The following is a 27,763-nucleotide window of genomic DNA, read 5'->3' as shown; positions in this document are numbered from 1 at the left end:
CTGCCAATCAGAGCGTTAGAATGGATGGTGTGTTGATAAATATGGCGGCTGCAACCAATCGTCATTTAAATACCACACCCTTAGATATGCCCGAAATGCCCCGATTTTACGACGAGAAGAACCGTAATACGACCCAAAAATGTAATAAGAGGGAAAAAAGGCAATAAGAAAGAGCAACTTCTCCGACGTGGAAAGTTTTCCCCGTCTCACCGCCTGTCATCTCCGCGTCCTCACACACACACACATGCACCTACTTGCATAAAAGCCCACCTGTGTGTGTGTGTGTGCATTTTGGCACACTGTGGGAACTGCAGTCCTACAGTGTTTGCCAGTGGGATTACCATGTATTCTGTGACGGTATAATCTTTAACCCATTACCGAGCAGTGCGGTGTGGGATGGTTAGGTTACCTATCCGATCTCCTGCTGAGATCCCGGTGGCCCAAACCCACAACGTAAAGATCACCTGCGCTGGGCAGGTATGGAGTGTCGGGTTTTTATCCTTAACCCAGATTGCACGTAGCTCCAGAGGACGTAGCTACTGTATATATATTTGGAAACCTCACGCTCCATGAAAAGATTACAGTGGCGCCAGTCCCGACTCCCGAAAATCCTCTCGCATGTAAGCACTCGTATAGCCTAGGTCTTAATTAAGCCAGATCTGCAATTATATAGATCTGAATGACTGTTAAAGCACTTGTTTAAATGGGTGAATGATTAAGCTATAACATTGCAAATATTAATGAATGAAAATAAGATTTTCATCGCATTTTAATTGCTTGTCATTATGTCACTTGGAAATATTTAGGCATGTCCATGTGTGCCTTTACAAAATGTTACATTTTCACAAGGACTATTTATTAGTGTGTTAGATATACATTTTGGAGTGGATACATGTGTTCAGATGCCTGTCAGATTGTTATACAATGCTGCACCGCAGGTGGACGATGTAAAACATTTGCGTACACGTGCTGGAGACTTGACGAGAGATTTGCGCGAGCCGTACGCTCAAGTCAAGTGGTGATGGAATGATAAATCCCGGATGTTACGGTGATCTCAGCGTCCACCCGTTTTTCAGTCTGAGCAAGTTTGATAAATGAGGGCCTTTGTCTCCACACCATACTGCTTGTTGATGATGCAGTGTGGCGTGTCTTCACACCGTTGGGGCTGTCACGATCATGCCAAAACAATATACAAACAAAATAATTTAATACTTTAGAAAATTGTTAAAACATAGTGGAAATACTTGTTCTTTCTGCAGGTGAATGGAAATCATTTTGACAATTAGTTAAAATAATTCCGATCAGGCAATCGTGTCATAATTGTGACCGGCCTAACTGCACGGTGATGATGATTCTGTGTGTGTGTGTGTGTGTGTGTGTGTGTGTGTGTGTGTGTGTGTGTGTGTGTGTGTGTGTGTGTGTGTGTGTGTGTGTGTGTGTGTGTGTGTGTGTGTGTGTGTGTGTGTGTGTGTGTGTGTGTGTGTGTGTGTGTGTGTGTGTGTGTGTGTGTGTCAGAGGAGAGTGGCTCAGATCTTTGCCCCGTCATCTCCAGTCTGGTGCAGCTGATGCTGGACCCCTTCTACAGGACTCTGCCGGGCTTCCAGAGCCTGGTCCAGAAGGAATGGGTGGCGGGAGGACACAACTTCCTGGACCGCTGCAACCAGCTGCACCTCAAGGATAAAGAGGTAGAGGGGAAAAAAAACTCACACAATAAAGTTATGGACTTCTTGAAGAGTTGTACAACAATGTTTAAGAAGGTGTTTACAAGGGAAGATAATAAATTATGAATTGGATAGTTATTATTTTACCCCCCCCCCCCTCATTTTTATAAATATGGTATGGTATATGTAGTGATGTACTGGTTGGTAGCCATTGGGCAGATCATCTATTATTTGATGACTTATGATTGAAGATAGGGGCAGGTATAATAAGATTGATCTTCTTCCTGCTCCTTTGCATTCGTGGAATATGTAAAAGAAAAGAAAAAAGTTAATGAATGTAATCATGGATGTAAAACCATGAATGGAATAAATAAAAATAAAATGAAACTGAAATGAACAATCCCAATTACCCGGACGCCCCAACCTTCACGCCACTGTCTGATATGGATCAGAGCTTTACTGATCACTGAGGGGGATCAACAACTTCAGAGATCGCGTTTTGACAGCTCTCTGTCAGACAGTAAACGAGGCAGTGGCCGTGCTCAGGGTATGATAGATTGTGAAGTGCAGATCAATGACAGCGTCTGAATGTTCAGGTTGAAACTACAGTTTCAGCTCTCAGCTCAGTGGGTTTGTGGTTAGAGTGTCCGCCTTGAGATTGGGAGGTCGGGGTTCGATTCCCCCGGCCGGGTCATACCAAAGACTACAAAAATGGGACCCCATGCCTCCCTGCTTGGCACTCTGCATCAAGGGTTGGCATACTAGCGTCATGTCCAGGGGGTGTACTTGAACATCAAGCCGCTTCACGCTACAGAAACAGGAGATATGGGGCCACATGGCTCGGTAAGGCTTACTTAGGGAACTTAGGGTCTCAAACAAGGCAAAACGGAAGTTCTTTCTAAACTGGTGTGGTTTAAACGGTGTGCTTTCCAGTACATAGGCTCACCCTACGTTGTCTGTGAGAGACACAAAAACAAATCCCAGAAAGATGGAGTCGGTAGCTTACAGTGTGTCGTCCACTGAGGAGAGTGGGCACCTTTCTGAGGAGAGACAGTCAGCTTTTATAGCCCGAGGAGGCTGATTAAACTACAGGTGTGAGCACTTATTGAGAATGTGAACAATTGTTAGGGTTTGTTTTGTTGTATGGTAGTTGTCGTTGTTTCTGTTTTGTTTTGTATTGTTCTGTTCTGTTTGCGGTTAACTCTGTCCTGTATTTTAAAATGAAAACAAAAAAACCTGTTCACGGATAAAGAACATGTCATGTTCATCTTTGTGTTTTCTTCGTTGTTAAAAGTTAAACCTCTATATTGTGATAGTAATCACTGCTACAGTATATAGTCTTTCCTCAGTAACAGGGGTTTTCCTGTCTCTCCAGGTCTTTAGTAAACAGAGAATTCATTTTCAGGTGGGTTACAAATTTCATCCAATCAATGTGCTGGAAGAGACAGACCTGTTACTGAACAACGCTCTATAGCGATGATTACTCTGGGAATATAACGCTATATAACACTTATTTTAACCCAAAAATATCACTTACACCCCCTCGTAACTGGGCTTTTCGTAGGCTATGTTTGTGAAACACATGACTCATTTGTCTCCCCCCCCCCCTCCCACCCTGACAGAACATGTCTCCAGTGTTCCTGCTCTTCCTGGAGTGTGTGTGGCAGCTGCTGCACCAGTACGGACCGTCCTTCCAGTTCTCAGAGACCTACCTGACCGTGCTGTCAGACAGCATCCACGTGCCTGTGTTCAGCACCTTCCTGTTCAACACCCACCACCACAGAGCCACTGTCCTCAGGGTATAACACACCCTTCTTCACACACGCTCTACTGCACTGGTTGTCAAACGTTTTCATGTCAAGGACCACCCAAATTCATATGTATTTGGCCGCTGAAAACAACGTAATGGTGAAAAGAAAAGGCAAAAATAGCAAATTTACAAGCTCACAACGTGTCGCGACGTGTTGTAAGCTTGTAGATCGGCTATTTTCACTATTAAATCGGGCTTAAGTGGTTGATTCGTAATGTATTTTTCTAAGTTTAAGCTCGACACACACATTCATTTCCATATCCGTTCTTTCTATCTATGCCGGATATGCAAATTGGCAAAGGCGAATTGATCCTAGTGTATGACGGAGGACAATTTGGCAATAATTTAAAAAATCTGCTTTTTCTTTTGCTTTTTTTCGTGATAAACGATAATATCGCATATAGTCCCATGCTTAATATGTACAGTCTATCAACAATGAATGTACAGTATGAGTGAATATCATGTCTTTAGTCAGTACAGGCCATGTGTCAAGGTCCTGTAGTGTACATGCTGGTAGTCCCATGTGAAAGTGAACCACAATGTAGCTCTCTGTGGGCAGAGCCACTTCTCTTAACGTTTGCATAGCATGTAAAGATTGGAACTGTGCTTTTTGATAACTGCTGCTTGCAGAGTGACACCAAACGTGGCCAAGTAGTGACCGCTAGTCTGCCGTCGCAGCACAAGAGACTACTATTCTCCCACGTCTCTGAGCAGCACTGTAGACCACTGTACTGTACGCTGCATTATGCACAGAGCGCTACTGTGGAAGGCACCCTAGGGCCGGCTGTGAAGCTTACTGTATTAATTTATATATAAAATATCACTGCTGTCGAGCAGAAACCTTGTATGCCCAAAACCGTTAACTTTTCAGGAAATGGGGAAAACTGAACCTGTGTTCCAATGGATCCAATGTAGTTATTATTTAGTCACAAGCTCAGTCACAAGTTAATACTTTTCATCGGTTAAATATGTATAAAACCTACAGACACACTTAACAACATTAACTTTCAAGTTCTTTCCAAATGCTTTTGCTCGATGCCGTTGTTTGTCAAAGTAGGGCATTCATTTACAAATACAAGAACATGAAATGTTGAAACATGGAGATACAAGGTTTCTGACCGACAGCAACGATATGCAGGGGAAACGCCTCCAAATGGAGTTCTGTGAAGTCTCCCTGATTAAGCCATAGACTCCCTAATCGCCGTTGCATTCAACTCTTGCAAAGGGTGGCCCACAAAAATGATTTCCCTATATGGATCAATGCAGTAATGAAAGGATGTACAGCAAAGGCATAATGGCCGGTCGGGACATGTAGACGTGATCTATCTATCTATCTCTGCTGTATTTCTGAGGGTGCAGAAATATGACAAATACGATAACATTCCAAAAACGAAACCGTTGTATAATATTGTGCTTCATTTAGTTTGTTGATTGATTGTTTTTATTTATAAAAAAATATATACATGATATTTCGACATATCTGTCAAAAGGAAACCAAAAATCTCAAATGCTGAAAAACATAGCGACAATAGCCGTTGTAGATTGGCTATTTTCACTATTTGTCATGGGACAAAGTATGGAGGACTCAAGTGGTTAACCGGTTCAGAGAATATTGAATGAAATCCCGCAGTGTTTACAAGCCCCTAACTCACACCCACCCCCCGCCCCCTCCCACCCCCCGCTTGCTTGTCTTGGCAGGCCGAGTCGCCGCACTCACAAAGGGGCCCATTGAACTGTCCCACGGTGTGGGACTGGTCGGTGCAATTCGACTGCAGGGCCCAGGACCTCTTCCTTAACCCCCTGTACACTGAGAAGCCCAAGCACGACAAGTCCGTGCCCAGATCACGACCTAAGGTAATTTGTGTCTGCTACTGTATGTGTACGTACGTGACAACTTACACATTGATTGATCATGTTGCTTTGTGCGTCTGCACATGGTCACTTTGCACATTTGGGTGAACAAGCCCCTAAGTATTAGCGTATTGCCCTATCACTGTATATTTGTATATATATATTATTGTCATTCTATTCTATTTTTTATTTTATACGCTTTAATATATTTTCGTTATATGTATGTAACGATCTGCACTGCAGTGACACGTCCCAACAGCATTTAGCTGCTTGTACTTGTATAAATCAGTGACAAATAAAAAGTTCTTGAATCTTGAGGTATTTTAAGACACCATCAGAAACAACTTACATAATGAGCCAGCCATCTTGGTCTAGACACGTGTTGTTGTACCTAAATCTCAACATTTTAATCTTTTTTGGAGGAGAGCTCTAGTAGATGTAATACATGACATGGAAATGGATGCTACAATCATGTCTTAATCATGGTCACAGGTTTCTGTTGCCGTTGGAATTAAAGAGAGCATAAGTGATATTGGTTGTTGGAATAAGTGTTAAATAGCTCTATATTCCCAAAGCAATCATTACTAGAGTGTGTTTGTTCAGTGACAGGGGTCTCCCCGTCTCTCCAGCTCTATAGTAGACAGAAAATACATGTTCAGGATACCAATTTCATCCAATCAGGAGAGCTCATACAGGATAGGCAAACTAATACAGGATAAGCTAGTGAAATTGTAAGTGATTAGACAAAATAATTAGCAGACAATATTGGAATTTGAACCAAATGTAACCTGGTAAATGGGTTCTCTCTCCTGATTGGTTGAAATTGGTCACCAACCTGAACATTTATTTTCTCTTTATAAAAGAGCTGGGGAGACTCCTGTTACTGAACAAACACTTCTATAGCAATGAATACTATCACAATATAGAGCTTTTTTTATACCAAAGGTTGTTGCATTCTTTATTTAAAAAGGCCAGTTTCTTGTCTATAGTAATGAAAAAAAACACCATTGAGACATATTTTTTTTATGTAGCAAGTTGATATTAATCAGTAGGATAGACTTATAGTCTCTGTTATCGGATGGAAACCTCATATGTCCAAAACTGTTCCTTTTCAGGATTCAAATTGAAAAGTAGCAAAAGTAGCAGTTTTGCCGCATTTCGAGCTTGCAGGTCTGCTACTTTTGATGCTTTTGTGTGACGTTGTTGTATGATCAAGTAGGATATTAATTTACGAAAAAAAATAATTAGAATATGTAGATAAGAGGTTTCTGCCTGACAGCAATGCTAAGAAAATCCCGAATGTTTCCATTCCAGGGGCACCAGAGGCAGCTGTCCTTGCCCACCGCCTGCAAGACCCCGCCGCCGAAGAAAGGCTTCTTCAAAGACGAAGCCGAGAGCCTCAAGAAGATGCTGCGCGTCAAGCGGATCAGCCGCTGGATGCTGTCGCCGGAGACGCCGCACCCCTCGTCCGCCACCCGGGACTTCTACGAGACCTGGCAGCGCAAGCCCCTGGACCACCACGGCCTGATCCTGCCCTGCCTGGACTGGACGTCCGTCCGCGTCTGGATGCAGCGGTACCTCCGCTGGATCCAGGAGGTGCAGATCTTCGGCGGCGGTGCCGTCACCGTCCTCAGCAAAGTGTCGGAGTTGCAGGGCGAGGTGCGCGAGCTGCAGCGGCGGCTGGAGCGCCACGGCGGCGGCGGCTCCTCCTCCTCCAACCACCAGCGATCCATCAGGGCCAGGACCGGCGCGGCGGCGGCGGCCGAGGCGGACGGCGGCAGGTCCTCCGTGCGCCTCTCGTCGTCTTTCCCCTTCACCACGCTGAGACACAACTGGTCCTACAAGCCGGCCATTCCCACCAGCGTGCTGCAGAGCCTCATGGCTTCGGGGAACCTGGCGGACCAAGAGGACGCCGCCGATCCCGAATCCGTCGTCTGACAAAGAGTGGCTCCTCCTACATTTTCATGTCAAGGACCCTTAAATTGGCGTTAAATTGAGGGGATTTTGTGCCAGGCACCCCCGTAAGAGATGATTTGTCACGTTTTTTTCCGAAAATACCCGATCTACAAGCTCACAACGCGTCAAAATTTGGTGATTTCTGAATAGGTGAAAAATAAATAGTCTACATTTCGTTTTTAACTGTTTGTCATTCTACTGGAGACCACCCCCCCCCCCCCCCACACACACACCCCACATTGAGACCAACACTCAACAGTCTTGGGTCGTTTTAATTAGGGTCCTCATTAGGAATTTCCTTCATCTTTTTATTGTATTTTATTTTGTATTATTTTTTGCAGTGGCCCAGACGTAAGACTTATCCACTTGGATACTGCCTTAGAACCGATGGCCAAAGCTATACCGCTTGTGCCCCAGAAAATATGCAAACAAGAGCCTTTAGCGCAAAGTGCAGCCGGGTACATAAAAGGGAGATTTCGTATTTTCCGAGCTTTGAGACTTCCCCAAGAGCATTCGATGGATCAACCTTAAACACTGTGTATGGATGCACTGTGGGACCACCTAAGGAGAGGGTAATGCCATGGTAACAGTCTATATGTTGGCATTGTTGCATGGACAGAAGTGAGATGATCTTTTTTTGAGTAGCACCTAAGATGAGCGACATCAAACATTGATGGAATTTCTTCAAAACCTTGCTATGAACGTTGGCAGTGTACCGGACTCTTCCCCCCCTAATCTATGTATGATATCTGTGTGTTTCTATCGGGAAACAAAGCCATTTCCCCTCCGATTCTGCTGCTTTCTGTAAAATAGGAGCCAAATGACCAAATATGCAACAACAAAAAAGCTAATATGCAACAACAAAAAGAGCCATTAGAGCAAATTGCAGCACTTGGGGTTCGTAGAAGGGAAGCTATAACATGGACTTAAACCCTATATACTTTGTTGACCGGGCTCCCCCAGTGGTCTGTACTGACATGAAATGAAAGAGAGAAAAATATATTTTCGCTGAATGTTCATGTGGTTAAAGCCAGTTCCATGTAGGCTGAGAGACAGTTTGACTTAAAAAAGACACTGTCCAAGAAAACAGAATTGGAAAATAAATTGCAGAGCCATCTGCTGGCCACAAGAATAATCACACTTAACCTGGGCTTTTCAAACTCAAGCGATCAAAATGATAGACCTCTATCCATTAATCACTTGTTATCAAGTCTCTTTTCAGAAATTGTCAATAGCCCCTGTCGAAATGTGTTGGCACTGCTACAAGTCAGTGAGGTATGCAGCTGTTTCTCTCAGTGGATACCATTCCATCCCCATAAAGTGTAGTTCAGAAAACGATGAATAAGGGGCCTTCCACACAAAGCACTTTAACGATATTGTTAACCACTGTAGTCGTTATAGTTCTAGTGCTTGGTGTGGACAATCCTAACCACATGAACTTAAGCGTCCCTATTCAGGACTGGAACAAATATTCTTTGAAACAAGCTCACAACGCTGTAGATCGGCTACTTTCACTAAAGATATTTGGTGTGGACAGAAACAAGGAGGGGGCCTCGTGTAGACCCCTGGGGACCGCCGGTCAATAAAGGTCAATACAGGGTTTAAGTTGTTAATACAGGAGTTTGAAAAGACTTGTATGTGATACGCTTACAGAGAACCCTTATAAAGACTTTATGTTCATGTAAACTTTACATTGTAAAGCATACATGGGCTGCGTATTTCAAAGGTTATGGCTACGGGTAAGGTCTTTTTTGTTGAGCTCTAAGATTCCAGGCTATTTTCATATGGGACAAGTTACTTTGAGAAATTGATCCTTTTCACGTGGTGCATAAGATTAGATGGTTTATGATTATATCCACAAAGTTATGTTTTTAAATTACTAATGACATTTTAATGGTTATTATTCACAGTAAATGTACACATCTTTACACTGTAAATAACTAATAGGAACTAGTGTATGGAAGTGATGCTATATAGGCTATTGTATAGTGTTTGGGGGGAAAAATAATTTTAGTTTAAATGTAATTCTGTTTTAGAATTTAAAAGTCAACCTGAATGCTATACTTAAAGAATCAGAATTCAGTATTGGTAAGTAAGTAGAATGAGTATAGTCTCAGCTGGCTTGAGTTGTGTTTATCTTGTATATCTCAGATTTCATTTATCATATGATGAATGCCCATAAAAAGATGCTTTGATAAGCTGGCTCAGTGTTAATAATCAGTGTATTGAACACTGTGGCTTAGGACACGGGCTGTTTTGATCCTGAAACCAACCTCCCCATTTACTACTGATGGTTGCAGTTGTAGGTGCGTGAATCAGGAGGATTTTTGATGTGTACATTTGACCTCATGTTTCAAACGTCTCGCACTCTCAGCGAAACCAATGATGTGTTCTTGTGACACGGACACTTTATGCACTTATGTCAAATGAAGCTGTGGAGGTGAGAATATGAGGACGTTTCTTTTTCAAGTGGACCAACTTTACTGCTGCCTAACCTTTAATTTATGCAACGTCTTCCGACGGCGCCATGAGCAGATAATAGCCGATATACAAGCTCACGACGCGTCACATCCACGTTGCGCCGAGAGCTTGTAGATCTGCTGTTTCCGGTGTGCGATACCGCCGTATGACCAAGTATAAATCATGCTTAACTAAAGCTGTCTTGTATGCCTTAAGCTTTTGGGCCCACTGAAAATAGGGAGGCAAAGATGTACTGTTATTTGCTACTGGTGTTTGAGAAAATAGTCACTTTTTATTTTTTATAAATCTTGATATATATATATATATATATAAATATATATATTTTCACTGCACTACTGATGTAGAATACTGTTCTATGCTTAATCTGTTATACTGCACATTGTATAAGCATCTAAATGTGTCGGATGGTGTCAACAATGTTTAATCTCAATGCAGATTTGTAGATTTGTCATGATGACTTTGGAATAAAAGATTGCTCTATACTCACATTGAGATGTAGTGTATGTATTACTGAACACAAGTTGCATGGCATTTTTTTTGTAATAAGTAATCTCTTAGATGACAAAACAATTGTAATCTAATCTGATTACTTTTGGATTACTTCACAAGAAAACATTGAAAAGATTGCGCCTTATACTAACTAAAACAATGGACGCAGTCACTAAAAATGAGTTCCACAAATACTCCCCCCTTCTCTAATCATCTCAACATTTGCATTTTGCAATAAAACATTTTGCATATTCAGCACTTAGTTGTTCAAATAAAATGATCCTTACAAAAACATCCTGGCATAAACGTCTACAGATGTACTGTATTGTTTCTTTTGTTCAAGTCTTTGTTGATAGATGGACCTTTATTTTGCTTGTTGCCGCTGTGTTTTTTTAAACAAAGGCCACATGTAGAGCAAGAGCAAAGGCAAAAATGTATTTGAGACCTCAGCATATTATTTCAACTCAAGAAGGCAATCTCGTGGCTTCTTGACCATCTGTAGGTGGTCACGAGTTATCCCCATTTCTGCGTCACTTAAAGACACAACTTTTTTCACGGCATGGTATTCTCTATTCTGAGTTCTACTGAGTGACAAGAGGAACAATAAGTCTTGCTTTCTTCCACAGCTTCAGCAGCCAATGATTAGAATTTGTATTTCTTCCTGTCTGAGAATTATAACTCCACAATACAAAGTGTAGTTACTACCCAATCCTGTCTATGTACTGTATGCTGCTTTAGTAACTTGTCACGATAATGGGATTTCTAACTTTGATAACAACTGAAAATAAACTTGATGAATGTTGATATTGGCATTGATTTCCCCAGTACCACTGGGGACATTTTTAGATTTTCATTAGGCTATGTGGGGGTGTGTTGCTTTGTTGCAGAACGATTCTCCTCAGCTCATATCTGTACTATATAAAGAAATATCACACTTTTCACTTTATATCAGGCCTTTAAAAGTAACTAAATTATCTAATTAACTCATCTTTAAATTAAGTGAAGTTAATTCAGTGACTAGAGAGCATGATATCGATAGTATCGATACTGTGGGAAATGAGTATCGAAATCGATTCAAATAACCAGTATCGATATGAATTGAAAAATCGATATTTCAAACATTATGCTACTTATTGCAATAGATGTATCAGTTTCTGATATTTTCCTTTGTGTTGCGTCAGCAATGCTGCTGGAGGCATCCTGCGGCTTGGACATCTTGCCGTGAAACTTTGAGAATGGATTGAACAGACGTAATCTGGGGATCAGGAGTTAAATCCACTCGTACTCCAGTTTGAAGATTAGCAGAATCCTGAAGCCAGGCATTCACAATCTGTCACAACACCCACTCATCCAGGATATCCCAGCAGAAAGGGATAGCCCAGTGGACTAACTGTTGAGTGAACTCTTAAGTCCAAGTGAAGTCTACTGTACATTGCATAGTATAATGGTCAGGTTGTAGAGTATGATGGATCACATACCGAACCCAATGAAAATGTAGAACTTTTCCCACATCACCCCCGCCATGTTCACTGGTTATGCGCACACTCACGTGTGCACGCGCGACACATACACACCGAGAGAGAGAGAGAAGGAGCACACAAAACAAACACACACAATACCCTGTTTGTTTCCTTATATCTTTTAATATGTTGAAATATGTCCGTCATAGCTTGTCAGTTACACAGTTTTTTATTACGAGCCATTGGAGGTATAAAGTATTCAACATACATACATATATATACTGTGTACACCTGTGTGTGTGTGTGTGTGTGTGTGTGTGTGTGTGTGTGTGTGTGTGTGTGTGTGTGTGTGTGTGTGTGTGTGTGTGTGTGTGTGTGTGTGGTTACAAATGTAAACTGCTTGTGTTCATATTTGGAAGCCTCGGTAATGTCCATAAATCAGTTGTGAGAGGCCTGCAGATTGCAGGAATGCCCAAACCAAAAGCTAAGGCATTGGCAAAATTATGTTCAATGTCTGTGATAATTGGCACTTGGCAGTCGCCATATATGGAGGAGGCGATGCTTCCTGTGATCTGTATTCTGAAATACTTGTCGTTGAGTTTTTTCCAAGTTTGTGCATCTACTATTGTTTGTGTTTAAGAATTTATTGTTAAAATGTGAACGCAAATAAATATGTTAAATGTGTGTGTGTGCGTGTGTGTGTGTGAGTGCGTGTGTGTGTGTGTATATATATGTGTGTATATGTGTGTGTGTATATATGTGTATATATGTGTGTGTGTGTGTGTGTGTGTGTGTGTGTGTGTGTGTGTGTGTGTGTGTGTGTGTGTGTGTGTGTGTGTGTGTGTGTGTGTGTGTGTGTGTGTGTGTGTTTGTGTGTGTATATATGTGTGTGTATATATATGTGTGTGTATATATATATATACACACACACACACACACATATATGTCATCATACAGTCACAGTGCCAGTTGAGGTTCATTACCCCTGTGTGTCTCACGCACGCATACTTACACACGCACTCTCTCTCTCTCTCTCTCTCTCTCTCTCTCTCTCTCTCTCTCTCTCTCTCTCTCTCTCTCTCTCTCTCTCTCTCTCTCTCTCTCTCTCTCTCTCTCTCTCTCTCTCTCTCTCTCTCTCTCTCTCTCTCTCTCTCTCTCTCTCTCTCTCTCTCTCTCTCTCTCTCTCTCTCTCTCTCTCTCTCTCTCTCTCTCTCTCTCTCTCTCTCTCTCACACACACACACAGTCCCTCATTCACCTGTCTGGAGGACTCGCTGTGTGATGCTGAGTGAGTTGAGTTCCTCCTCAGTGTGCCACATCCACCTCTGTCGTCATCACACACACAGGACGCCATATTGGAACACATAGCATCCAGCCAGACAGGCAGCAGCCAGCAGCAGAGCTGTGTTATTATCATCATCTTAATGTAAAAAGAACATCCATGTTGTAGTTGTTGTCATCCAGGGGGGGTGTAGAGAAGCAGCAGCACTCTGCCGGGAGGGGGGTAAAACCAGTGTAAACCGGTAGGATCCAGTTAGGGTTGTAGCCTTCAGCTCGGTCGGAGTTTTTTTTTTTTTGGCGTTAGCTTAGCACGTTAGCTTAAGCTAAGTTAGCTAAAAGCTAGCCCCCAAAATGTCTTCGTCTGCGTTGACACAGCGGAGCTCGGGCCTGGTGCAGAGGCGGACCGAGGCCTCGCGTAACGCCTCCGCCGCCGACAAGGACAGGGGGGGCTCCGGGGACGAGGACTTCTACGAGGGGGGTGGCCCGCGAGGGGCCGACGAGGCCGGCGGGGACGACGACGACAACAAGGGGGACAGCAAGGAGACCCGCCTCACCCTGATGGAGGAGGTGCTGCTGCTGGGGCTCAAGGACCGGGAGGTCAGCAAGCAGCAACACACTGAACACACACACAACAACACCCTGTGTTTTTTTGTCTTGTTTGTCTTTTAATGTGTCCGTCATAGCTCGTCAGTTCCACAGTTTGTAGCTCTAATAGGCTCTATGCACAGCAGCCATATCGTGAAGACATTCACAGGTGTTGCCAATGATACTAATGAACCTGTGAATTCTGGTCAAACAGAGTCAGGGTGCTGGTGTTGTGCATGTTGGCTCACTGGAAACACTCTGCTACACCAGTGGGTCTACAGTTGGGTCCAGGGACCCTCATGGGCCTCCCCAAATGTTCCCTTACGGGTGTGTAACTCAGAGTGTACAAATGGAACCAAATGGACCCGTAAGGGTCCATTTGGTTCCATTTGTACACTCTCAGAGTTATGGAGGTCGTGGAAACCACTGTGCTACACTAAATGGAACAGAGCCTTCATTAGTATCATTGGTAACACCTGTGAAGGAAGTGATAATATGGCTGCTGTGCATAGAGCCTAATGGCCAGGGGTCGACATTAAGGCTTGTTAAGTTGTCCTGACTAAGTAGTTGGCTCGTTTAGGGAAAGTGTTGTAAAAAGTGTTTGTTGTGTTGACGTCGAGTTAGCATTGTTAGCTTGGTTGGTCTTCTTGGTTCACGGCTACACACCGAAGTATTGCTGGCCCCGAGATGAAAAAAAAGAAGTTAAGGGTTGAACTTAAACATGACTTCCTCCTTGTCCGCTCAGCTAAAAAGATCAGATCTACAAGCTTGCTTGTAGGTCTGATCCGTGCTTAACCGGAGTCCCTCATGGTTCAATACTAGTGTTCTGTTATTGTGGGGAAAGCTTTCGCTGAAAATAGCAGATCGACAAGCTCACAAGGCGTTGTGAGCTTGTCGATCTGCTATTTTCAGCGAAAGCTTTCCCCACAATACCGATGCTGGGGTTTAAGTGGTTAAATGAGACTCTTATCTACACGATCTTGTCATGTCCTGTGTGTGTGTGTGTGTGTGTGTGTGTGTGTGTGTGTGTCAATATTGAGTTTAGGTTTGGCTCGTGGGTGTAATTCGTGTTATATTCGCTGTAAACAACCGAGAACTCAAAGTAAACATTTAGTGCACACAGACAGTCCCAGTGGTGATGAGTGTTAAACACTGTATAATGCTTCTGGAGGGGATGTTGGGAGGGTCAAAGTTTTATTTACATTCTTGAGATTTGTCACATGATCATACAAGTATGTGCAGTAAAACGTTGGTGATGGCAAGAGTCGACTCCATGCTGTGCTAAACAAGAACCAACATAAAGTCTTTTACTGTATGTTATGTTGGTACATTTGCACAATCAAGTCAACTTTATTGTAACATCACAGGTTTACAGGTGTAATGAAGGCTGTGATTTATTCTTCTTCCATGCAAGCTACCATGATCATTTTGTAGTTGTCAGGAAAGAGAGGAAGGATATTGATAGAGGAAAGAGCATGTGGAAAAGCATAGGATAGAACAAGGTATAAACAAAATCTAATTTACTTAATATACGTAGATATAAGCATAAATAGTAGTATACTGTGCATGAGGTTAGAGAGGTGCAGCAAAAAAGTTGAGGTTAAAACATGGTTTGTTATTATACTGTATAATAAAAACAAGTTGTTATACAACATACACGTTAGGTTATAACATAGTATACATGGCTGTTAATTAGTAATAAGTAATAAAGTAGAAACTATACAATTTAAATAATCTGATAGGGTCTGCATAGAAAATGAATGTATGTGAATCTCAGGATCCTCATAGAAAACGTGTGGCTTCAATATGGATCTCAGTCTTCATGTGACCAGCCTGTGACATCAGTCACCTATGATGTCACGTGTCAGTCGCCTATGACAGGGATTCTCATACATTTTCATGTCAAGGACCCCCAAATGAATATGTATTTGGCCACAGACCCCTATCTGAAAATATTTTGTGCTAGGGACCCCCATACAAGTTTTATTGTCGTTTTAACTCATTTGGCTGGGGACCCCCTGGAACCCCCTCAATAGACCCCACTTTGAGTACTACTGGTCTATGACATATCTCTGACACATGACTCCACATTTGGACAAGGACTCGGCACGATTACAGCCCCATTGACTCCATTATGTATTAAAGTGAAATATTTAAAGGTAGGGTAAGTGATATTTTTGGGTTAAAACAAAAAGTATTTTGTTAAAAGGTTATATAGAGTGTTTGTTCAGTAACAGGAGTCTCCCCGTCTCTCCAGCTCTTTAATAAACAGAAAATACATTTTCCGGTAGGTGTCAAAATCTCAGCCAATCAGGAGAAAGTACCCATTTTTAAGCTTCATTTTTATAGTGTTCCAGTTCCAATTTTGCCTGCTCATTTCTTAGTGTCATCACTTCCAATTTCACTTGTTTAATCTATATCCTGATTGAGTTCTCTATCCTGATTGGATAAAATTGGAAATGAAACTGAAACGAAAATGCATTTTCTGTTTTATAAAGAGCTGGAGAGACAAGGAGACTCCTTTTACGGAACAAACACTCTATAACAATGAGTACTATCAGAATATAGAGCTATTTAACACTTATTTTAACCAAAGAAAATCACTTACCCTACCTTTAAGTATAAAAATGTGTTTTTTGAAACTTTTAAGTGGAGGTACTTATATGGCCTACTACTGGCAGCCTGCATTTGGCGCTGATTGGTCAAGTGGTTTTTGAGATTGGGTCTGGACGCGCACACACACACACACACACAGACCCTGTCATAGACAGCTAGCCTCTTGCAGAGCCAAACCATAAGAACACAGGACCAATATACATACAGTCACACATTGGTGTACTGTAACGTCACTGTCGGATGGAACCTTGTATTAAAAAGTGTTACTTTTCAGGAAATGGAAACAATAACCTGTTTTCCAATGTAGTTATTTAGTCACAAGCTCATGTTAAGACTTTTTATTGGTTCCGTTTTTATAAAAAACCCAGACACCTCAACCACTTTAACTTTAAAAATGTTCAGAAATATAAACAATAGCCGATTGCGATGTGTCACATTGTGAGCTTGTAGATCTGCTAATTTTGCTACTTTTGAGTGACACTCTTGTACGGCGAAATAGGGTATCAATTTATGGGAAAAGAAAGTTGAAATATACACGGTTTCTGCCCGACAGCAACAATACTGTTTAGTCTTGAAATGCATTTTCCCTGGATTACTGAGGTGGGACGAATATATCTTATTTTATTTTGGTATTGTAAGTCAATGGGGCTCAAGTCAATGTCATAGAAGATATGTATTATGTCATAGATGTAATGTTTGGATTCAGTGTAGTGGGTATCCCTCCAGGACCCACGGGTGGTCATCTGGATGGGTCACTAATGTAGTGTTTAACTTATATTCAATGCTACATGCTTGTAATTAATTAATTATCATGGTTTGAAAAGTGTCTGAACATTTTAATATTGCCACCAGTCATCAAGGATCAGCAGGTAATAATTGAACATCAATTGATGTACGTTTTGAGAGCATTGTCTATGTATTGACAAGGGTTGTGAATTAAGAGAGGATAGAATAACAACAACATGTCAATACCAGCTGCACTGTATATCCTGGCATACAGTATCTCCATCATGAAAAAGAGTGCTCATCTAAGCGCTGCCATGTTGTAGTACTGTAGGAGGTGGCCTATTGCTATGGTGCTGATTACATCAGACCACAAACAAGTTCCAAAGCCACTGGGCTGAATGAAAAAATGAAGCCACACCAATGAATCATCACAGAAGTATTATGTGCATGGCATTACTCAAATTTTACTATAATAGCTGGCCGTGTGTGTGTGTGTGTGTGTGTGTGTGTGTGTGTGTGTGTGTGTGTGTGTGTGTGTGTGTGTGTGTGTGTGTGTGTGTGTGTGTGTGTGTCTGTGTGTGTGTGTGTGTCAGTGTTAATGAGCAGGTCTGCATTACACTAGTGTTCATTATTATAATATAATGTAGGGATACTTTATTTTATTATTATGATCCTTAATCAAAACTTGTTAACCATTAATTAATCGTTAATAAGGAAAATGAACTATTTGCGATTGATGAATGTCTGCTGTGAACCATTAAAAAATTCCAATTATACAGCAAATGTTTTCCAGCTATCAGTGACCTGTAGGTGGCATAGTAGTGTGGCAGTGAGTGTGACAGCCTGGACTTTCCCTTCACCATTTGCTGTTTGTCTCCTTTGTTTCGATCAGAAAGGGGATAGCCTCGAATGCATCACCTGTGTGAGATATAGGTGAGAGATAAGCATGGCAGACTGCTCACACAACTGCAAGTCTATTAGGCTGACACCAACCCTCTTTTGTTCGTTGGGTTTTTCAGTGAATAAAATCAGTGCAGGTGTGTCTGTGTAAGTGACACGAATTTTAGACTCTTCTTGACTTTGTTTTATACAATGGATTGTGGTAAATTTACTTGAATGTTGCGTGAAGGAGAATAGTTCCATTCACAAGAAGCCAGGATTTTGTAATAGAGTTGCTGTAAAGAGGTCACAGTTTTTACCCTGTTTCCTTCTGCCATCTGGACAGGTTGATTTTATTGTTTTAACCCATTTAGACCGGCAACGCATCCGTGTGTCTTTTTAGATTTCTTTGGCTATTCAAAAATAGCAGATATGCAAGCTCATAGCGCGGCACCGAGTGCCGCGCTATGAGCTTGTAGATCTGCTATTTTAAAATATGTAAAATTTGAATAGATATAATTTTAAAGCGAACACAACTCAAATCTTTGCTTCTGGGGGTCCCTGGAACAAAATATTTTGAGATGGGGGGGGTCCTTGACAATTATTTTGGGGGTCCTTGGCATGAAAAAGTTTGAGAACCACTGATATAGCAACATACGTTTTTTCAAAAAACTGTTTAAAAGTAGAACTGGATTTAGAAGACATTTTTGTAGAATTGGCCTCAGGTCTTAATGGGTTAATTGTCTCACGTTCAGGCAGAATCTGTCTACACGGTGTGAGCAAGTTGTTTTCTTTCATATTACAAATAATGTTACTCATTAGTAAAACATGGCTCATGGTGCAATCATACAGCACATTATTTTTTAGTGGTAACTCATCAGTTCTAACCTTGAAATGTGGCAATATATGGTATTATTAACCAAAAACTGTAGACTTAATATCAGAGATCTTATGATCTATGTCTTTCATATTGGTCTTTCTGTACCTTCAGATGTGGGAATTGTTAGAATATACAGTACTTATACTTAATGCCTGTGTAATTGTGTTGCTCTTATCAGTCCATGGTACAATACACTATCCATGACTAAAAAAGAAAAGAAAAACCATGTTTTCTCACTTGAAAACATAAACGTTTTAAATTGGTCCAGTACAGGTTTATTTCCTGTTGGCAGTGTCTCGGAATATCAGTAGCAGACAGGAAATAAATGGAACCCAAGCTGTTCCTTAGCAACACAATTCCACTGACAATGCCGTAAGTAGTCCAGATCAGTGGTTCCCAGTAGTTAAGGATGACACCCGCAACCCGGCTCCGAATAAGTGGTAGAAGATGGATGGATGGTTAAAGATTATTTCATTTTTAATACATAGTATAATAACTACCAGTGAAATAAATAAATAAAGTTGGTTGGATGAAAATGGTAACCCACCTTGACCACTCCAGTTGGTTGCCCTGGTGCGCTTAACCTTTTCATAGGTGCACCAGCATATCATTTAGTTACACCCACACACACAGACAGGGTAAGTAAGCCTCGCTGAGCCATGTGGCCCACAGAGCAGGAGCATATCACCTGTTTCTGTAGCGTGAGGCGGCTTGTACGCTAGTATGTCGCAGGGACTTACCCCCAATCCAACCCTTGATGCTGAATGCCAAGCAGAGAGGCATGGAGTACCATTTTATAGTCTTTGGTATGACCCGGGCCGCGGAATTGAACACCGACCGGGCGGCAGTGGCTCAGGGGTAGAGTGGCCGGTAGAGTGGCCGGCTCCCCCAGAGTTAGTGTCGAAGTGTCCTTGTCCTTGAGCAAGACGCTGAACCCCTAATTGCCCCCGATGAGCAGGTTGGTGCCTTGCATGGTTTCCTCCGCCATCGGTGTATGAATGTGTGTGAATGGATGAATGTAATGCACAATCTATGTAAAGCACTTTGGATAAAAGCGCTATATAAATGCACCACCAAGGCCCATGAACTGGTCGGCCAATCAACACACACAGAATAAGGTGCACTGGTGCGACCAATGAAAGTGTTTAGTTGCACTGGACAGTTACTTTTAGGTCAATTTGCACCCCAAAATGGGTACACTCAGGAGCAACGTCTATATTCTTCATTGTCCATGTTCCCTCAGGGGGTCTATACTTAGCCCCGTCCTCTTTTCCCTCTACACCGAAACTCCTCACCAAAAATACTGTAGCAAATGCACACAAGCTCACAACGCGCTCCGAAGTGACACATTGTGGGCTTGTGCGTCTGGCATTTTCACAGAATGTTCGTCTGTTATTTTTGACATGCCTAGAATGGTGGTAATCATGACCTACTAAAACAACAGGTAGCTTACTGGATATATTCATTACAAACTCTCCACCCGAAAGGGCTCAACGATATTATTGAATGTAATGCTATAATTGATATTTAAAAAAAAAAAGAAAGTGTCATTGGGCTACATGTGCCCTACTGATTGAATCAAACCTGAGGAAGGTCTACAGGACAGAAACATTGTTACATAATAAATATTCTCTTGAAACGTGCAAGTGGCAGTGTGCGGGTATCTCTCCTTTGACATGCCCAGAATAAAATAAGGAAGCTAAAGAAATGACTAGTACCAGACAAAAAACCTGTTTGGACAATAACATGGTTATCCAGTTTCTCTCGCTTGACTGCATAGTGAAATTCAGCAGACCCTGTGGACAAACACGTGTGCCTTTTATGTGTTTTTTGACTCATAGGGCTACACGTCTTTCTGGAACGACTGCATTTCTTCGGGTCTGCGTGGCTGCATGCTCATAGAGCTGGCCCTGAGAGGACGCCTGACGCTGGAGGCCTGTGGAATGAGGAGGAAAAGCCTGCTCGCCCGAAAGGTACGTACGCACGTATAAGGTGTGGGGATGTGGGCGTGAAAGGTATGTATGTACAGGGAATGAATGGGTTTGTGCCGGATGTGTGTGTGTGCAAAAGGTACCGGCGTATGGGGAATGGCTGCTGTGTGTGTGTGTGTGTGTGTGTATGAGTGTGAGTGTGAGTGAGTGCTGCAGTAACCAGAGCCCACCCATGCCACATTCTTAGGTTTGATCAGGATTTTTTGGGATAGTACTAGACCACAGATTATGGGTCCATTTGGTTCCATTTATACACTCTCAGATAAATGCGGGTTCCAGAAATAAAACAAAAAGTTATCAAATGGGCGTTCGTGGCCTATTATCAAACTGAGGGTCTTTGAAATAAAAAAAGAATGAGAATTACTGCTCTAGTTAAGTGGTTCTCAACCTTTTTTCAGGCTGCGACTCCCCCAAAATAATCATATTTGAACTAGGAACCCCCCAAAATAATCCTATTTGATCTGGGGACCAGCCCCCCACCCTGACAAGCACTTGGAATTATAGGAGTTGAGGCATTTAGTTTGACTCGGTTCCAAGCTCACAATGCCTTGCGTTGTGAGGCATTGTGAGCTTGCCGATCAGCTATTTTCACAATGATTGCCTCTTTCTTACATTATTTGACCAGGTTTTATAGTAGGCTTGTTGATTACTGTTGATGCAGTTATAGTCTTTTTTTTCCTCTTTTCTTTTCAGTTGTTTTTATTTCTTTATTGCACTGCTGCTCCCTTTGTAAACTTTTATTATTTTGTATTGATCTTATTGAACTTGTAATCTATGTTATTTAGTGACCTCTTACATTAAGGAAAGGATTCCAAATAAGCCTGCTGGCTTCTTCCTTTTCTCGCACAATAACTGTTTTTCTATATGTATTGTTTCTATTTTGTATTACAATGTGCTAATAGAACTAAACTAAAAACTAAACTGTGCAGGTGATCTGTAAGTCAGATGCTCCAACGGGGGACGTGCTACTGGACGAAGCCCTGAAACACATCAAAGAGACCCAGCCACCAGAGACGGTGCAGAGCTGGATAGAACTCCTCAGTGGTGAGTTCAAGCATTTTATATTAAAGGGCAAGACCACTTTGGTAGAGGTTTGGGTTGTGTAGTTACCTTGCCATGATTTAACTCCAAAGGTGGGCAAGAAATCAAAAATAATTGCTCCATTGATTAGAAATTGATAATTCAAAATATGCTCCTCATTGACTTACATTGTACGGTAAAACAGCTCTCAAAGTCATTCTTTTAGCACATAAACAAACGCAAACAAAGTTGATTCAGACAATATAGAACATCACCAAACCCAGTGCTGTTTTTTTTAAATAAAAATGTCAACTTCCTGTTGATTTTGCCATTTTTAATAAGTCGAAAACCTGGACTGGATCCGCGGATCCGGATCCAGATCTTCAAATAGTAAAATCAACAGGAAGTTGAGTGGGCAAAATTCTGTGAAAATAACCCTAACCCTTTTTTCCATCTACACCAAATTGCTTTGGCGTAAACGGCAGATCTACAACCTCACGCAATGTTTCGTGAGCTTATAGATGGCTTATTTTCACTGAATATTATGCCATGCCGAGGAAAGGGACGTTGGGGGTTCATGTGGTTAATATAGACCAGTGTTAAGACTAACGTGTTACTGTAACAACACTACTTTGGCGGTAAACAGTAGTGTAACTAATTACTCTTTCCAATGTAATAACACCGTTAAAGTGTACTGAAATTTAAATGGGCTGGTTACTTGACAGTATGTGAAAATAGCAGACAACTTCAGAGGAAGTTGTGAAAGTTTTACTATCATCCGACTTCTACTCTCGCACAGTCTGTGACATGTCAGTTACTGGTTGTGCCCTTGCCTGTGTTCTCCCAGGGGAGACCTGGAACCCGCTGAAGCTCCACTACCAGCTGAGGAACGTGCGCGAGCGCCTGGCCAAGAACCTGGTGGAGAAGGGCGTGCTGACCACGGAGAAGCAGAACTTCCTGCTGTTCGACATGACCACGCACCCGCTGACCAACAACACCATCAAGCAGCGGCTCATCAAGAAGGTCCAGGAGGCCGTGCTGGACAAGTGGGTGAACGACCCGCACCGCATGGACAAGAGGCTCCTGGCGCTCATCTTCCTGGCGCACTCGTCGGACGTGCTGGAGAACGCGTTCGCGCCGCTCCTCGACGAGCAGTACGACCTGGCCATGAAGCGCGTGCGGCAGCTCCTCGACCTGGAGCCCGAGGGCGAGAGCACCAAGGCCAACACCAACGAGCTGCTCTGGGCCGTGGTCGCCGCCTTCACCAAATGAAGACCGGCCCCCCGCGCCAACTTAACCCGGGACATCGGTTTGACGGTGAAATTGTCGGTTCAGATCGGCTCTGAGCGTAACCGGAGTCCCGGGTTTCCAGAAGGTGGCGTAACCCATTTCCTGTTCCGTAGCTTAGTTTGATTGGCTCGGCAGCAAATCTGCTGACTAAGCCAATCAAGTGAAGCCGTGGTCAAATGAACAGGAACAGTGAACGGGTATGCCACCTATGGCGACCCGGGGCTATAGTCATGCACAGAGCCTATTGGCGACTCCTGGTGGCAGGGGTGGGTATGACAGCATATTGGAGAAGGTGGAGAGACACGAGTGCTGGCCCTAAGGGTAGTGACTTGAATAACTTGAGTTTACCCCCTTGCCTCAGCTTTTTGGAATGGGCTGCTCCTTATAACACCCCCTTTTCTTTCTCTCTCTTTTATTTTTCCTCGTCTTTTTTCCTCCTCCTTGTAGATAAAACTCATTTCTCACTCATGTTTCCCCCCCCCCCTTTTTTCTGCCAGATGTGTGATTTCTGCGCTCTCACTTTTTTTGCTATAAGGAAAAATGACCAGGACTTCTCTTCAAACTTTTGAATCAAGTGGGTGGGGGCGATGGTTTGGATGTCGGACACGCAGAAATTGAGATGTCGCTTCGTTGTCTTTCTTTTTTTCTTTGGTCACATCTAATGTTTCTTCAAAGTATGTATGCTATCATCTACTCAAGGTAACTAGCTAACTCACTTCAAGATATATTAATCAGCAACTTGGTGTACAGGTAAAGGTTGATTTATACTCGGTGGCCTCTGTCCCGCGGCCCAAAAAAATAGGCGATCTACAAGCTCACAACGCGCCGCAGTGCGACGTGTTGTGAGCTTGCAGATCGGCTGTTTTCGGAGCGAGACAACGCGCAGAGCTGAACTTATGTCAAGCCCTTTACAGATCCATGATGTACGGGGCATAGATAACCATATAGGAATGAAATACTAGCAAGTTCTTCTGGCGGGGTCTTGAGACAGATTTCTTCTGCCAAACATGCTTGGAGGATTTCTGTTTTGAGATTTACTCTCCTTGTTTATAAACGCTGCTCTTACGATGGTTGTTTGGGCTTGTTGAAAACTGGTCTCATGGCGTTTACGTAACTGTACTCTATACCTGGGTTACAAAACAAGGCCAGGCCGGTTGTTTTGGAAATGCAGAACATGAGTACAGGAAACACCGTCGAAATATAATGGAAGTCTAGGTTTCCCAGGTTGTAATGGGGACCTTAGTCTTTTAAATGATAATGTCGGAGTGGATATCAACAATGTAAAAGCAAAGTGCGTCCTAAGGGTAATTGATACTGTTGTATGTCATATGATGAAGTATCAGTTAGCCGTAGCTTTGTCCTGGATCCTGGATCCAGCCCCATGCCTAAGTGTGATACTTATAGCAGAAGCACACTTTGGTAGAGATTTGGGTTGTGTTAGTTAATGGTTATGATGATTTAACTACACCAATTGGCGAGATACAGTGTATTGCTCTGTTGTGCCGTTGATTAGGAATTAATTTTAAAAAAATAGTCTCCTCATTGACGTATATTGTCTGGTGAAACGGCTCTCAAAGTCTCTTTTAGCACTTACATTATATATGTAAGATCCGGATCCAGTCCGGGATTTCTTCCTAAGACAAATGGCTAAATCAACATCAACTGAAATATGTGACGTTATATATAGTCAAAATCAGCTTTGTTTGCGTTGCCAAAAAGGTGACTTTGTGAGCTGTATCACTGTATCAATGTGAGTCAATAAGGAGACTATTTTTAGATCATGAATTGCCAATCAACGGAGCAATATATCTCGCCAGTGGGACTAGTTATATCATGACCTGGTAATTACACAAATACTATGGGACAGAAGTCCCGAGATGAGCGTGCTCTACTCTCCGTGGATTAAGAGGACAGACACATTTCGGCTACTTGGGCCTGAAAACGCTGATGAAGGTCTAGAGTAGCCAAAATGCGCCCGCAGAGACTGCTGTTGCGATACAAAAAAAATTTCAAAGAAGAATGATCTTGTGAGTGCGGACTGTTCCTATAGACTGGTAATTACACAACCCAAGCCTCAAAGTGTCCTTGTGCTTTAATAACATGGCCATTAGAGATTCCTGGCACGGGCGATGGGAGTCATACGGCCTCACCAGTGTACTGTGTGGTCTCACCGTGTGAGGAAAACATCGGTTTGCTTCAGTGATTGTTAAGTTCCTTTTACCTCCAAACCATCATATGGTTTTCACTCGTGAACCACTTTTCAACCTGACGCATTATAGGCTCAAATGCGAAACGAAAATAGCTAAAATAGCAGATCTACAAGCTCACAACGTGTCACATAGTGAGCTTGTAGATCTGCTGTTTTTGTCACGCGACACCCCCGTATGGCAAAGTGTGAAATAGGGCTTGAAGTGGTAAATGAAGTTTATATGGATGGAACTAGCCACCTTGGGGCTAAATGCAGACTAAAATGGCCCACATTGCTTTCTTTCCACCAGCACAGCAAAATCCACAATGTTGATTTATCTCTATTTGCATTTTCAAAGCCTTTATTTATTTACTTAGTCCAAGAACAACAACTCAAATGGAACACGTATATATATAATAAGCCATTCAAACTCATGTTTTACAAAAGATTGAAAATTACAGATATAAATAAATTGAAACCTTTCTCTGCTCAATCACAGGTTGCTCAGTTGTGTGTCCTGTGTGACACGTGGCCAAGATCCTGATATGTTAAGTCTTGGATCGTTAATTTGAGTTAACGGACATGAGCAGACTTCTGTCTGTGAATAACGAGGTCCAGAGACTAGTCCTAGAGCTGTTGACCAGGATAGCCGTTTCAGCAGCCAGCATGGTTTAACACAGATATTAGATTTTTCTATCAATTAACATGAGTGTAAAAACTAAGTTACATTTACAATGTGGATCTTGCTGTGTGTTGGCGTCAGGTTGTGTGTGTCCCTCGGAAAGTTCATTAACAATTAAAACCCTGCACTCATTAAACGAGCTCGTCCTTAACCACTTAAACCCCTGCATCTGTATTGTGGGGGAAGCTTTTGCAGGAAAATAGCAGGTCGACAAGCTCACAATGCAGCTATTTTCCCCACAATAACCACAAACGGAAAAGACACTAGAATAGAGCCCTGAGGGACTCCGGTCAACCATATAGGGTTTAAGTGGTTAAATGCACAAGGACGGCCTCAACTCGGCATTCAGTCGTCGAAGCGCTATAAAAGTTGGAAACCGGTTTTATTTTTGTAAACCTTTTTTTGAGAATATTCAAGATGCATTATCCGACGTTTTGTTTGTGCGCACTCCAAGGTCTGAATAAAACAATCAAAGGATGGGGTCACATTCCAGTTCTTAATGTATATAGTTAACCCCCCCCCCTCTCAACCCCCCCTGCTCTGTCTTGGTTAGCTAGGTATCCTGAACACAAATGTGGCTGAGCTCACATGTTTGCTTTAGAGCTGGCCACTCGAAACTGTGGACGTTCGCTCGGTCCTGTTAAAAGTTGGCTTTTCCAAGTCTCTTTCTCCTCTTTTCGACTACAAGGGCTACGTGAACCACGCCGTGAAGCGCATTACACAGTTTCTGGATCTGTTACGATATACGCTAACCTCATTTGGGGTCCTGCTTAGGAGGTAGTGATAAAACGTTTCAAAGTATGAAGTTCTGGGTTCCCAGAACTCAGAACTTGTACTTTCAGAAATCTTCTAAAATACCGAAAATATCAAGACCCATTCAGGAGTGTGCTTGGTGATTATGGAAACTGAAACTTAAAAAAAAAAAAAAAAGACATCACAGAGCTTCACGGGTTCTGTGTAAAGTTTCAGATCACGGAAGGTTCGGGGTTACACGTAGTGGAAAAGAGCCATCTCTCTCCTCTCTGTTGTGGTTCTGCTTCTCAGTGTCTCTTTCAAGCAGTTCACAGTTTGTGTTCTCAAACGAACTGTCGAGAAAGCCTTTTTTTGACCAATCACCATATCTTGCTCTTAATTTCATATTGCATGATTTTTACGAATTTTATTTTTTTTCTCAGAGACTTAATTGTTCATTTGTAACATTGTTTTTGTTACGTTCTTTTGTTTTTCTCCTTCTGTTTTTTTGAAATCATGTATATTGTAAAAGGCATTGCTTTTTTTTTTAGTGTATAGCTGCATTCACGTAACGTATGTAGCAAGGACTTGGGAGTCTGTCGACTGATTCTGGGGGAAAAGAGGTGATATAGAATGTTTACATGTCTGAAGCATCACCTGGTTGAGTAGGAGAGTATGGTAGATAATGTACCTGTCATCTTCATAATAAAGGGACCTCTAATCTGTGTATTTTCTTTTACCATAAAAAATAAACAAAGAGCTTGGAAGTGCCTAATCATATTTTAATTGCTCTATTTTATTATTTGAAAAATACTAATGTTCAAACCACAACATATTTTAATTGTTACATATAGCTCGCTGTACTCTGTTGTATATTGTTGATACAAATGTAGGTTGTGGTGAGTGAAGAGCATCGCCATAGATTCAAATGCTTTTGGTTGTTGGGTATGCACAGGTGGACAGGTAGGCCTATTCACGGACTAGTCAATAGATGAAGATTGAAGAAATTTAGCCTAGTTTTGGTCACTTAAGCCCAACAATGGAAATATATTTGTAGCTGTTAACTATAAAAAAAACAATTCAATTTTGATTAAATTATTTACGTTATATATCATTTATATATCGTTTATCATCTCTGGAATACATGAGGTTCGACTGTCATTTTCAGTTATGCAGAGTTTACAACT

At 42.1% G+C, this 27,763-nt stretch overlaps 2 protein-coding genes across 2 annotated transcripts in view; both read left to right on the top strand.

The window, feature by feature from the left end:
- The window catches only part of mtmr12 (myotubularin related protein 12), a 29,528-nt gene extending 19,292 nt beyond the window's left edge, over positions 1-10,236 (top strand). Inside the window, exons 13-16 of the mRNA XM_084054581.1 lie at positions 1,516-1,685; positions 3,284-3,460; positions 5,170-5,325; positions 6,637-10,236. Of these exons, the coding sequence (XP_083910707.1) occupies positions 1,516-1,685; positions 3,284-3,460; positions 5,170-5,325; positions 6,637-7,260 (1,127 nt within the window). The 3' untranslated portion in view covers positions 7,261-10,236. The remainder of the gene's footprint in view (positions 1-1,515; positions 1,686-3,283; positions 3,461-5,169; positions 5,326-6,636) is intronic.
- A 2,819-nt stretch (positions 10,237-13,055) lies between these two features.
- golph3a (golgi phosphoprotein 3a) lies at positions 13,056-27,356 on the top strand. Its single transcript, XM_084054076.1, has 4 exons — positions 13,056-13,584; positions 20,515-20,646; positions 21,594-21,708; positions 22,532-27,356. Exons 1-4 carry the CDS (start codon positions 13,339-13,341, stop codon positions 22,954-22,956), a joined length of 918 nt encoding a protein of 305 aa, XP_083910202.1. The 5' UTR covers positions 13,056-13,338; the 3' UTR covers positions 22,957-27,356.
- The last annotated feature ends 407 nt before the right edge of the window (positions 27,357-27,763 follow it).

Source organism: Gymnoscopelus microlampas (genome assembly GCF_963454915.1).
Source record: "Gymnoscopelus microlampas genome assembly, chromosome: 4".
NCBI lineage: Eukaryota > Metazoa > Chordata > Actinopteri > Myctophiformes > Myctophidae > Gymnoscopelus > Gymnoscopelus microlampas.
The sequence above is the reverse complement of the archived record's forward strand: the minus strand, read 5'-3'. Positions and strand labels throughout refer to the sequence as shown.